We start from the raw sequence: 13947 nt of genomic DNA, 5'->3' as shown, positions 1-13947 counted from the left end.
AAATTCAATATATACTAAAAGATTTCATAATCTTTCTTACACAGAGTGTAGTTAGAAAGAAGTTGTGGAAAAATACTTTATTGCTTCGGATCCCTTCATGTTTATATCAAGATGACAATTATCCTGCAAATGTTATTGATAATAAGTTTAGGAGGCCATGGACAAGAGGTATATTTTATTTGTATTTTTTAAAAATTTATTTTTAAAAGTATTTCAGAGTTTAGCATAATAAATTATTAAGAAAATTCACTGTTTTCTCATTATATAAAAATATATTCATATCAGACTTCCAAGAAGTTTATAAATTAATATTTTTATGTGACAAAGTATTTAGGTGACAAAGTTAATATTTTTACGTGACAGAGTTTAGGTGACAGAGTAAGGAATTGGAAAGCTTATACTAGATATTAATAAAACAAAAGATATGTAAATAATGAAGTCTTAAAATATTCTGACATTCTACTATTTGTATTACAGTAGGATCTTTCCCAACTGTATGAAGGCTACTCTAAGTTGTAACGATACACTGACTATAAAACTATTTTTTAAATGAATATGTACTAAGTATCATCTTTTGCTTTGGAAAGTGTCAAGTAAGATGAGAATAGAATTGACCATTAGCTTAATTAAATGTAGATCGATAACCTCGATAGAAGTGGTTTCCCTGGAATATTATGTATGAAAACCTGATCAGAGTATTTTGAGAAGAGAATGCCCAGTGGGATGTGAGATGGTGGACATAGTGAGCTCTTTTGAAGATTTTTGCTATGACAGTACATAGAAAAATGGAGGTGCACTAGCTGAAGGGAGAAATGAGTTAAAGAGAATTTTTTTTAAGATGTGACATTAAAAATATATATATGAATGATAAGGAAAGAGACTATGAAATGTTTGTTTGCCAAAGGAAATAATCTTGGTAAAAAGAGAGAAAATGATGATGCAGGAAAGAAAAAAGATAACTCAGTAAAAGAGAATAGAACCAAGAGCACAATTGGAGGAGTTGGTGTTAGAAGCCAGGATGGTTCCTCTACTGCGATAGAGAGGAAGGCAAAGTTTGTAGGTACTTATGCCAGTTAGCATATTCAAAAGCAGAGACATTACTTTGCCAACAAAAGTCCGTCTAGTCAAGGCTATGGTTTTTCCAGTGGTCATGTACGGATGTGAGAGTTGGACTGTGAAGAAGGCTGAGCGCTGAAGAATTGATGCCTTTGAACTGTGGTGTTGGAAAAGACTCTTGAGAGTCCCTTGGACTGTAAGGAGATCCAACCAGTCCATTCTGAAGGAGATCAGCCCTGGGATTTCTTTGGAGGGAATGATGCTAAAGCTGAAACTCCAGTACTTTGGCCACCTCATGCGAAGAGTTGACTCATTGGAAAAGACTCTGATGCTGGGAGGGATTGGGGGCAGGAGGAGAAGGGGACGACAGAGGATGAGATGGCTGGATGGCATCACTGACTCAATGGACGTGAGTCTGGGTGAACTCCGGGAGTTGGTGACAGACAGGGAGGCCTGGCGTGCTGTGATTCATGGGGTCGCAAAGAGTCGGACATGACTGAGCGACTGAACTGAACTGAACTGATGCCAGTTAGATGTTAGAATTGGTGGTGGAAGATGAGGGTTTTTCTTCTCTATTTATATTAATTTTCTGACAGCGGGTAGGGGGATGAGTATCAAAAATTTGAAGGGAGGTGTCAAATGTCTTGAAGAATGAGGAAATCCTTTTTAGTAAAAGGATATTAAGATGAATTACTATTATCATCTGTCAAAGTTGGATGCCCATGTAAAATTTATGGTCATAATTTGAAGTGAGCTCATTCAGAATGGCTGGGTGAATTTTTTTTCCAAATAACCTTTAATTGTTCTAGTGTACATCTATGCCTATGAGTTCCTGGTGGAGCAGATGGTAAAGAATCCTTCTGCAATGCAGGAGACCCAGGTTGGATCCCTGTGTTGGGAAGACCCCCTGGAGAAGGGAATGGCCACCCACTCCAGTATTCTTGCCTAGAGAATTTAATGGACAGCCTGGCGGGCTACCCTCCATGGGGTCACAAAGAGCCAGACACGACAGAACGACTAACATTTTCACTTTTAGTGTACCTATACAAAGTGAAGACTAGGGGTTTTCTAAGTTGGTATAAGGGAAAGAGAGGCAAGGGACTTGACTCTTTGTAAGAGAGTGATTATGAGGCTGTGGAAACTAAACTGTACAAGAAAGGAAATGAGGATATGAGGGCGGATGAATATTGTAAAAATGATAGGGTCAGTGGACCGAAGGTCTCGATCAGGTTGGAAACAAGATCACCAGTAGGGCGTGCTTGGGTGCGTGCTAAGTTGCTTCGGTCGTGTCTGACTCTTTGCAATCCTATATACTGTAGCCTGCCTGGCTCTTCTGTCCATGGAATTTTCCAGATAAGAATACTGGAGTGGGTTGCCATGCCCTCTCCAAGGGATCTTCCTGACCCAGGGACCGAACTCGCATCTCTTATGTCTCCTTCAACAGTGGGCAGATTTTTACCACCAGCACCACCTGGGAACCTCATCAAGAGTAGTAGTTTTCATCAAACTGCTTCTCTTAAAGTACAGAAGGGAAAATGATTAATTATTTCTCTTATTTCTTTTCCTTTTCTTCTTTTTAAAAATCATAATAACAGCCAAGATTTATTGGGCAGTTATACCATATCAGGCACCATTCTAAACAATTTACATGTCTTAGCACATTTAATCTTTACAACACTATGAAAACGTCATTATTATTCCTAATTTGCAGATAAAGAAACTGAGTTAGAAAGAGGTTAAGAGATTTACACAAGATCATACAGTTAGTAAGTAGCAGTGTATGTATTAAAATCTAGTTAGGGTGATTCCAGACCTGTATTCTTTTATTTTTTTTCAGACCTGTATTCTTAACCACTAAACTTTTATATTTTTCAGTGAAGCACAGACTCAAATGTTCAGTGATTTGTTCAAGGTAACAAAACTAGTAAGAACCAACGCTTAGGTAGAATACAAGTCCTTTGCCTCTTCACTGAGTTGCTTTTGCTGATACAAGCATCTGACATGGTCCCTCTCCTTAAGGAACTGAGGGTATATTTTGGGAGACAAGCTATAATACACATAAAAATTTAAAATATGACTGTATATGATTAAGTACTGAAGTGTGTGCTACTGACAATATTATGGCCCTTCAAGGGGAGTGTATCAAAGTGAGCTGGTTTTATGAGGAGTCACATGAGCTGTGGAACAGGATTGTCTGGGATGGTAGTGCTGTATAAGCAAAAGAAAGGCTATAAAAATGAAGATACTATGTTCAGGTAATATTGTTCCATGATTGACAGGGTTGTTTGGTTGTTTTTTTGTGTTTTTTTTTGGTGGGGGCTATAAAAATCTGAATGATTATTTAAGTATTTGGAATCTGGTATAACTTTGAATTAATCTCTAGTCTTTCCCATTCTGTTGTTTTCCTCTATTTCTTTGCATTGATCACTGAAGAAGGCTTTCTTATCTCTCCTTGCTATTCTTTGGAACTCTGCATTCAGATGGGTATATCTTTCCTTTTCTTCTTTGTCTTTAGCTTCTGTTCTTTTCTCAGCTCTTTGTAAGGCCTCCTCAAGACAATCATTTTGCCTTTTTGCATTTCTTTTTCTTGGGACTGGTCTTGATCACTGCCTTCCGTACAATGTCACAAACCTCCGTCCATAGTTCTTCCGGCACTTTGACTCTGTCTATCAAATCTAATCCCTTGAATCTATTTGTCACTTCCACTGTATAATTGTAAGGGGTTTGATTTAGGTCATACCTGAATGGTCTAGTGGTTTTCCCTACTTTCTTCAATTCAAGTCTGAATTTTGCAATAAGGAGTTCATGATCTGAGCCATAGTCAGTTCCCTGTCTTGTTTTTGCTGACTATATACAGCTATTAAGAAGAGATGACAAGAATACACAGAAGAACTATACAAAAATATCTTACCGACCCAGATAATCATGATGCTGTGATCACCTACCTACAGCCAGACATCCTGGAGTGAAAAGTCAAGTGGGCCTTAGGAAGCATCACTACAAGCAAAGCTAGTGGAGGTGATGGAATTCCAGTTGAGCTATTTCAAACCTAAATGATGATGCTGTGAAAGTGCTGCACTCAATGTGCCAGCAAATTTGGAAAACTCAGCAGTGGCCACAGGACTGGAAAATGTCAGTTTTTATTCCAATCCCAAAGAAAGGAAATGCCAAAGAATGTTCCAACTACCACACAATTGCATTCATCTCACACTCTAGCAAAGTAATTGTTCAAAATTCTCCAAGCCAGGCTTTAGCAATATGTGAACCATGAACTTCCAGATGTTCAAGCTGGATGTAGAAAGGGCAGAGGAACCAGGGATCAAATTGCAAACATTCGTTGGATCATTGCAAAAGCAAGAGAGTTTCAGAAAAACATCTACTTCTGCTTTATTGACTATGCCAAAGCCTTTGACTGTGTGGATCACAACAAACTGTGGAAAATTCTTAAAGAGAAGGGAATAACAGACCACTTTACCTGCCTTCTGAGAAATCTGTATGCAGGTGAAGAAGCAACAATTAGAACTGGACATGCAACAACAGACTGGTTCCATATTGGGAAATGAGTATGTCAAGGCTGTATATTGTCATCCTGTTTATTTAACTTATATGCAAAGTACATTATGTGAAATGCTGGGTTGAATGAAGCACAAGCTGGAATCAAGATTGCTGGGAGAAATATCAATAACCTCAGATATGCAGATGACACCATCTTTATGGCAGAAAGTGAAGAAGAATTAAAGAGCTTATTGATGAAAGTGAAAGAGGAGAGTGAAAAAGCTGGCTTAAAACTCAACATTCAAAAAAGGAAGATCATGGTATCTGGTCCCATCATTTCATGGCAAATAGATGGGGAAACAATGGAAATAGTGACAGACTTTACTTTCTTGGGCTCCAAAATCACTGCAGATGGTGACTGCAGCCATGAAATCAAAAGATGCTTGCTCCTTGGAAGAAAGCTAAGACAAACCTAGACAGCATATTAAACAGCAGAGACATTGCTTTGCTGACAATGGTCCATCAGGTCAAAGCTATGGTTTTTCCGTGGTCATGTATGGATGTGAGAGTTGGACCATAAAGAAAGCTGAGTGCCAAAGAATTGATGCTTTTGAACTGTGGTGTTGGAGAAGACTCTTGAGAGTCCCTTGGACTGCAAGGAGATCCAACCAGTCCATCCTAAAGAAAATCAGTCCTGAATATTCATTGGAAGAACTGATACTGAAGCTGAAGCTCTAATACTTTGGCCACCTGATGCAAAGAACTGACTCATTTGAAAAGACCCTGATGCTGGGAAAGATTGAAGGCAAGAGGAGAAGGGGATGACAGAGGATGAGATGGTTGGATGGCATCACCAGCTCGATGGACTTGAGTTTGAGCACACTCTGGGAGTTGATGATGGACAGGGAGGCCTGGTGTGCTGCAGTCCATGGGGCCACATAAAGTCAGACATGACAGAGCAACTGAACTGAACTGATAACTTTGAAAAAATTACATTTGTGAACAAATAAAGATAATACCATAATGTAAAAGGTGAATGTTTGGCTTCCCTGTGTTGTATAAAAGAAAATTCCAGAAACTAATGTTTACCATTCTCCTTTCTAGTTTCAGCTGTTTCAATTTGGGGAGAGACAGATATCTCAGTCTTGGATCAATGGAAAGCAAGTCTCACTGTGGACGATTTCCTTGAGAAGTATGTGTCCTTAACCCCAAATTTCCCCTTTACATCTAGAAGATGAATAGTAAGTTCCTCAGTTATCTAAGAGAAAAGATCCTTTCATTTGTATCCTCACAGGTTTTCTTCTTTTATCCAAAAAACAAGTCCTAGTCTGAACCACAAAGAAGAGTTTAATCAAAGTTATTTACAACCTCTTTTTTTAACCTTTCCCTCATTTATCACATATTAACAGTTTTCTGTGCATTTGTTTTGCAAGAGACAGAAATAAAACCAAGATGCTATTATGCTTTTAACAGTAAGTGAAATTTTGGTAGAAAGTATCTATAGAAAATCCTTTATATTAAAATCAGTCTTTTTATCCTTGTAGTATAAATGCAGACTTAAGGCTATTTTCTAACATACTTTGTCAAAATGTTATTTATTAGTAGTCTAGTCATTCATCAAATATTTATCAGATACCATGTTGTGTACTGGATACAGGATAAAAAAAATTAGATACAGTCTCTACTCTCAAAGAACGTAAGAAAATAGAGAATAAGAAATTTATAAATAAATAATACAATAGAATGTGGGAGGTACAATGACAGAGATAGGTACGCAGAGCATAATATGAGGAAGAACATCTAACCCATTCTATGTTGTTCAGGTAGACACAAAATAGAGATTTTAGTGCAAATGTAAATAATTTACTCTGTTGCATCACTTCATGCAAAGAGTTCTGATCAGACCCAAAGGGTTTTAGTAATTTGTTTTCCTTAGTTACATTTGAAAGAAACAAATGACCAACTTAAATGTGTCTAGGCACTAAGAGAAGCCCAATATACTATTTCTGTCATCTAGGAATTTAAAATCAGATTAGGAAGATAATATATGAACAGAAAAAATTGACAATGTTAAGAACTAAATGATAATATAAAATGACCCTCAAAAGGTCTATCACAAGGTATAAGGTCAATGCAAAGTATCTATCACAGGACTATACTCTAGAGCAGGGAAGATGCAAAAAGGTGTAGTGGAAAGAGCTTTGCAGTACAAACTAAAAGATGTGGATTGTAACTCTTCATTTGAAAAGTTAAGTACTAACTAGTCAATGAGCCATTTTCTCTCTCTGACCCTCACTTTTTATTTATTTTTGGCTGTACTGGGTCTTTGTTACCAGTAAGCATTCTCTAGTTACTGAGAGCAGGTGCCACTCTTTGTTGAGTTTCTTGGGCTTCTCCTTACCGTGACTTTTCTTCTTGCAAAGCACAGGTTCTAGAGCCTTGGCTCAGTAGTGTGGCACATAGGCTTAGTTGCTCTGTGGCACGTGGAATCTTCATGGACCAGGGATGGAACCTAAGTCGCCTGCACTGGCAGGTGGATTCTTAACTGCTAGACCACCAGGGAACTCCCTGACCCTCACTTTCTGGTTCAGTATAAAGATGAAGGGGTCAGTGCTTCTCAAGCTTTAATTTACATATGAATCATCTGAGGATCCTGTTAAAAATGAAGATTCTGATTCAGTCGGTCTGTGTTGGGGCCTGAGATTCTACATGTCTAATACGCTCCTAAGTGTGCTGATGCTACTGGTCCAAGAACCTAGTTTGAGTCACAAGACACAAGATAATCTCTAAAATCTCTCTTCTCCCTATGAGTTAGATTGGTAGAGCTGTGCATTTATAAGCAGGAGAGATCAACTTCATAAAGAAGTGGGAATTGAGCTTGTGTTGGACAAAGGAGAAACTAACTTGAAAGAAAGCATTTCAAAGGAAACAGTACATCTGAAGATACAGAGGCAAGAACGTGCAATAAGTAATGATCAGGCTACTTTGGCACACACAAAAGATTCTTGTATGAGAGAAATTTGAGGCCCTGAAGGAATGGGTGCCCTGTCATGTCTGACCCTCCATTCATTTTATAGTACCTTCAAGATAGAACCCGTGGCAAAGAAGATGGAATCTGTGGCACCACCTAGGATAAAATCCACATTTCTCTGCCTCCCTATAGCCAAATAGCCATATGACTAAGCTCTTCCCAAAGCATATAAGCAAAAGGGACTTACGCAGTTTCTGGAGAATGGCTTAAAAGAAAGCAGCGTGTTTTTCTCCTTCACATTTTCTCCATCCTGATGTTAGAATGCAGATGTTGGCTGCAGTAACCACCTTGGAGTATACATGACAAGGACTAAGTCTAGGAATGGCAGAGTCGAACAAAAGGAGTCTCAATCCCTCATGAATTGTGAAACCACCTTACTAGCCATGACCTTCCACCATCCTTGTGTGTGTGTTAGCCATCATTAGTTTCAAGTTTGTCTCATGAAGCAAAAATTTAACTTTTAATGAACTTTATTTTTTAGAGCAGTTTTTGGTTCAGAGCAAAACTGAGCAGAAGGTTTAGCAGGCTTTCCCAAATTGAAATTTAATTTTAAATTCAGGAGCTTTGTTATCTAATGGAAATTAAGATCTCATAGGTTAAGAGTTTAGTCCTATGAAACTGCCCCTGCACCCTACACTTCAGAGGCCATTTGCAAGGTTATCACCTGTGCTTCTGACTGACCAGCTATAGATCAGAGATTCCAACAACCCCCTCTTTGTGTTCAATCAACTTGCTGGATTCATAGACTCCAGCAACTGTGAATTCTAGACTTATAGAATTCACAGGAATATTTTACTTACTGAATTACTGGTTTACTATAGAAGGGTATAATTCAGAAACAGTCAGACGGAAGAGACAGATAGGGCAAGATATGGGGAAAGGTCATGGAACTTCTGTGTTCTCTCCCATCACCCTACTTTCCCAGAACCTCCATATGTTCACCAACCTGGACGTTTTCTTAACCCAGTCCTTCTGTGTTTTTACGAAGGCTTCATTACATGGGCAGGATTGATTACATGGTTGGTTACTGGCAGTTGATTCAACTTCCAGTCCCTCTCCCCTTCCTGGAGGTCAGAGGAGTGGAACTGAAAGATGCAATCTTCTAATCACATGGTTGGTTCTCCTGGCAACCAATCACCAGCCTTACGTGCTCCCCAAAAGTTACCGTATTAACATAACAAAAGTCAACTTTAGCACTTAAGAAAGTCCAATGACCTTAAGAGCTTTGTGCAAGAAATGGATATGAAGACCAAACATATATCTCTTATTATAAATCACAATATCACACATATATATGTAATCCTTTGTGACCAGCCTCTTTTACTTGGCATAATGTTTTTAAGATTCATCCCTGGGTCAGGAAGATCCCCTGGAGAAAGAAATGGCTATCCACTTCAGTATTCTTACTTGGAGAATTCCATGAACAAAGGAGCCTGGAGGGCTACAGTCTATGGGGTTTCAAAGAGACATGACTGAGTGACTAACACTTTTTTATTTTGTAGCACTCCATTGTATGAATATACCACATTTTATTTATCCATTCATCAGTCGATGGACATTTGTTTCCACTTTTTGGCTCTTATGAGTAATGCTGCTATAAACAATTGTTGTTTTTTGGTAAGTATGTCCAACTCTGCAACCCCGTGAACTGCAACATGCCAGGCTTTCCTGTCCTTCACTATCTCCCAGAGTTTGCTCAAACTCATGTCTACTGAGTCTGTGATGCCATCCAATCATCTCATCCTCTGTTGCTTCCTTCTCTTGCTCTCACTCTTTCCCAGCATCAGGGTCTTTTCCAGTGAGTTGGCTCTTTGCATTAGGTGGCCAAAATATTGGAGCTTCAGCTTCAGCATCAGCCTTTTCAATGAATATTCAGAGTTGATTTCCTTTAGGATTGACAATCTCCTTCCTGTCCAATAAGCTCTCAAAAATCTTCTCCAGCACCACAATTCAAAAGCATCACTTCTTTGGCGCTCAGCCTTCTTTATGGTCCAACTCTCATCCGTACATGATTACTGGAAAAACCATAGCTTTGCAAGCAGATTCTTTACTGTCTGAGTCACCAGGGAAGCCCCATAAACAGTTGTGGACAAGTTTTTATGCAGATATAGGATTTTATCTCTCCAGTAGTTAAATTGCTAGATCTTATGGAACTGATGGTAACTTTGTAAATACTTCTTTTCCATGCAGATGTACCATTTTATATTCCCACTCAGTTCAGTTCAGTCGCTCAGTCATGTCCGACTCTTTGCAACCCCATGAATCAAAGCATGCCAGGCCTCCCTGTCCATCACTAGCTCCCGGAATTCACTCAAACTCATGTCCATCGAGTCGGTGACGCCATCCAGCCATCTCATCCTCTGTCGTCCCCTTCTCCTCCTGCCCCCAATCCCTCCCAGCATCAGGATCTTTTCCAATGAGTCAACTCTTCGTATGAGGTGGCCAAAGTATTGGAGTTTCAGCTTCAGCATTAGTCCTTCCAATGAACACCCAGGACTCATCTCCTTTAGGATGAACTGGTTGGATCTCCTTGCAGTCCAAGGGATTCTCAAGAGTCTTCTCCAACACCACAGTTCAAAAGCATCAATTCTTCGGCACTCAGCTTTCTTTATGAACGTTACAATTTATATCCTGCCAACACTTGTTATCTGTCTTTTTAATTATAACCATCCTAGTGAATGGCTCATTGCATGTCACTGTAGTTTTGATTTTCATTTCCCTGATGGCTAATGATGTTGAACTTCTTTTCCTTTAATTATTGGCTGTTAGTATATCTTCCTTGGATAAATGACAATTTAAGTTCTTTGCCATTTTTAAATTATGTTATATGCCTTTTTATTATTGAGGTTTAAGAGTTCCTTATGTATTCCAGATCCAAGTCTCTTATTAGATATTTGATTTGCTAATATTTTCTCCTGTGGATTGCCTTTTCACTCCCTTGATGGTATCCTTTCAAGCAGAAAATGTTTTGGATTTTGATGAAGTTCAATTTATCTAATTTTTCTTTTGTTATTTGTGCTTTTGGTGTCAAATCTAAGAAGGCTTTACCTAAACTAAAGTCACAAGAATTTACTCCTTTATTTTCTTATACGAGTTTGCCTGTGATTTATTTTTTTAAGACACACAGCAGTTCATGAAATGTTTCAGTTATTGGTGGGTTATGCATTTCATCATTGGTATCCCATTTCACGTAGAATAAAATCCAGTGTTCTTATCAAGTCCTCTAAGATCCAGCATGATCTTGTCCTTGCCCACCTGTCTAACCTTACTCAGTTCCAGTCAACCTGACCTTTCTGCTTTTCTTTGACTATGACACTTGGTCCTCTACTCTGAGCCTCTGTATGGCTTGCTCTTTACCATGATTCAGGTAACTGTAGCTCCTCAGAAGGCCGTTCACTAACTACTCTCTCTAAAACATACCTTATGTTATCCCTCTGGCTATTACTTGATGTCCTAATATCTCATTTTATTTCACTCATAAGAGTTTTTCACCACCTGACATTACGTCATTTACCTATTTATTTGTCTATCATCCCATTATCATGTAAAACTTTATGAGGGCAAGGCACTGGTTTGTTCACCTCTCCACACTCAATGCCTAAAATGGTTCCAGCACATTGTGGACACTCAATAAATATTTCTTTGCAGTTAAGGAATTAGTGAACAAGAGTGGATGAATTTACCCAAAAAAGAATGATATAGAAAGAAAGCAAAGACAATGCAGACTGAAAGCCCAGGAAACATCAGGATCTTCAAGTTAGGCAGAGGAGGAGGTACCAGTGAACAAAAAATAGATAATATTGGACAAGGAGGGAGAAAGAAGACATGGAAATACTGGTCTTTAAAGATCACTTATGGTGAGGGAAAGAGAATTGACAGGGTTTTCTCAAAACTATAGTACCAGGCTTCTGTGGTGGCTCAATGGTAAAGAATCTGCCTGCCAGTGCAGAAGACTTGGGTTCAGTCCCTAATCCAGGAAGATCCTGCATGCTGGGGAGCAACTAAGCCCCTGTGCCACAACTACTGAGCCCACGTGCCACAACCGCTGAAGCTTGCACTCCCTAGAGCCTGTGCTCCGCAACAAGAGAAGCCCCCACAAAAGAAGTCCGTGCGCCACAACTACAGAGTAGCCCCTGCTGGCAGCAACTAGAGAAATGCCCGTGCAACAGCAAACACCCAGCACAGCCAAAAATAAATAAATAACATTATATTTAAAAAATAAAAAAATCTACAGTACCAACGATTACTATTAATTATTGTCTCTGTCAGTCATATTTATTTTAAAGTAGCTATCTAAGCACTAAATTTAGAAGTCTCTAAAGATCCACATGGAAATTATCTTGATTTTGGTTCTTTCGGTCTGTGTATTAAGGCTCAGTATTTTAGGATATCATAAAAATATATATTAGAATATGTACCCGAATTGCCAATAGTATATTTATTTATTGGAAAATTCAGTAGAAAGGTCTCTTTTAAGTTCAAATATCCTGATGATATAAACAATGATGGATATATCTGGGTCAGTCAGGAAACAAGCAAGGTACAGGTAGGGTCAAGGGAACCAAAAAAAAAAGTTTCCAAGACTCGCAATGCCTGAAAGTTATTACCACCCTAAGCTTGAAGAAGAAAGGGGACTGAAGTAACCAACACAGTAAGAACTGTAGCTACAAGAGAGATGCTGTGTGATTAAAGATGTAACTATTGGTTGAAGAATGTAACTATCTCTCCAAACTGTGGCCCCAAAGGGAAGAATAATATTTCAACCTATTTATTTTCCCACCTTTGATCTCCTGCCAATGCTTCCATTGGCTAAATCCAACCAGAAGACTAGGCAAGGGAGTTTAGTTAGTTCATTGAGATCAGTCTCCTAGGATGTAGAACAGGATATAAAAGGTTGAATAATGACATGGAAAAGCAGACATTGACTATCCAGTACAAGGACATTTTGGCAATGCGTGTGTGGCCAAGTCTAAAAATCTATATATCTTTAACCTCATCATTTCCATTTTTAGAAATTGCATTTTGAGAAAACAGATAAGTACACAGAGATATTCCTTGCATTGTTGCTCATAATAGCAAACAATTATAACAAATTTAAATTTCCAGTAACATGGAACTAGTTGAAAAAATTGTTTAACTGTACAGGATCTTGTTCATCCACTCAAAAAATGAAGTGAATGTACATTGACTGACATGTAAATGTGCTCATGCTTCATTGCTTAGTAGAAAAGAACAGGTTACAAAATACTATGTATATGAATCCACTTTTGTTTAAAAATATTCAAAAATAATTGATAAAATACATACTTTTTAAGTTCATCTCTTGAATGATGGATCTATGGGTAATGTTTCTCTATATCTGTTGGAATTTGGTAACTTTCTACAGTGAACATGTATTATTCGTTAATAAAGATGTTTTAAAATAAGACATACACAAAATCAGTAATTTTAATATATCGTAGAAAAACAGTTACAGGAATGGTGACCCAGCTTAACTGTGAATTTGATGAAATTGTTCCAAGTTCAAACCCAAACTCCCAAACCGAAGTAGAGGAAGCCAGCTTGTATACCCATAAGGAATACAATGAATTCTTTACTCTTGTCAGCTGCTTAGAAAAACGTCCATCACTTCATGCACAAGGTAAAACATTTATTATTTTCATTGTTATAAAACATTTCTTACTAATACATAAATTTTAATTTCAGTGATTTTTTTTGTTTTACTGGATTTTTTACTTTTTTTATTTTGCTAAGGATATCCACCTGCAAAATTGAAATTCAAAGCTTTGCCACATTAGCAAAATATTTTCTTTCATATTAATCTCCTTTTTGTAATTTAGTTGTTTTTGGAGTTCAAGTGTGCTGGGCTTCAAAATAGCCTCAGAGGTTTCATCAAAGGTTGCTCACAACATATTGCTATAGTGATATTAGCATCTCTTTAGCAATCTGATGACATGACAATCTGGTATAACATTAAATTATTAGATTATTAAGTGATAGTTATATTTTATTTTCCCATTTATTCTGAAGATTTTCAATCTTATCTAATTTATGTGAAACCATAATTCAACGTGGAGATAAAATAGTTGCAGTGTTAGGTCAGGAAGTTCACTCAGTTTTTATGAATTTACAGTAAGTAATACTTAAAAATATATTTAATCCAAATTATATTCTAAATCTGATGTTGTAAAATGTTTATCCAATTGTGACTGGCAAAAAATCATATTTTTACTTGCATTTTTAAAATTATTGGTATTCAGTGTTCATTTGCATATTTTTATTTTGTGAAATGATTCTTTTTGTCTCTTTTTTTATTCTTGTATTTTATCTTTATATATCAATGGTATTAATAACCCCAAATATAT

General features: G+C 37.7%; 1 protein-coding gene and 1 long non-coding RNA gene across 2 annotated transcripts in view; one reads left to right on the top strand and one right to left on the bottom strand.

Annotated features, from left to right (window-relative positions):
• SHOC1 (shortage in chiasmata 1) overlaps nucleotides 1–13947 on the top strand; it is an 82413-nt gene that overhangs the window by 2467 nt on the left and 65999 nt on the right. Inside the window, 3 exon segments of the mRNA XM_061426487.1 lie at nucleotides 45–168; nucleotides 5656–5743; nucleotides 13045–13223. Coding sequence (XP_061282471.1) covers nucleotides 45–168; nucleotides 5656–5743; nucleotides 13045–13223 — 391 coding nt within the window.
• The window catches only part of LOC133253159 (uncharacterized), a 101607-nt gene that overhangs the window by 25552 nt on the left and 62108 nt on the right, over nucleotides 1–13947 (bottom strand). The window lies entirely within an intron of this gene.

The sequence above is a fragment of the Bos javanicus genome, chromosome 8 (genome assembly GCF_032452875.1).
Source record: "Bos javanicus breed banteng chromosome 8, ARS-OSU_banteng_1.0, whole genome shotgun sequence".
In the NCBI taxonomy this organism is placed as follows: domain Eukaryota; kingdom Metazoa; phylum Chordata; class Mammalia; order Artiodactyla; family Bovidae; genus Bos; species Bos javanicus.
Note: the sequence above shows the minus strand (reverse complement) of the source record. Positions and strands in the feature narration are given on the sequence as shown.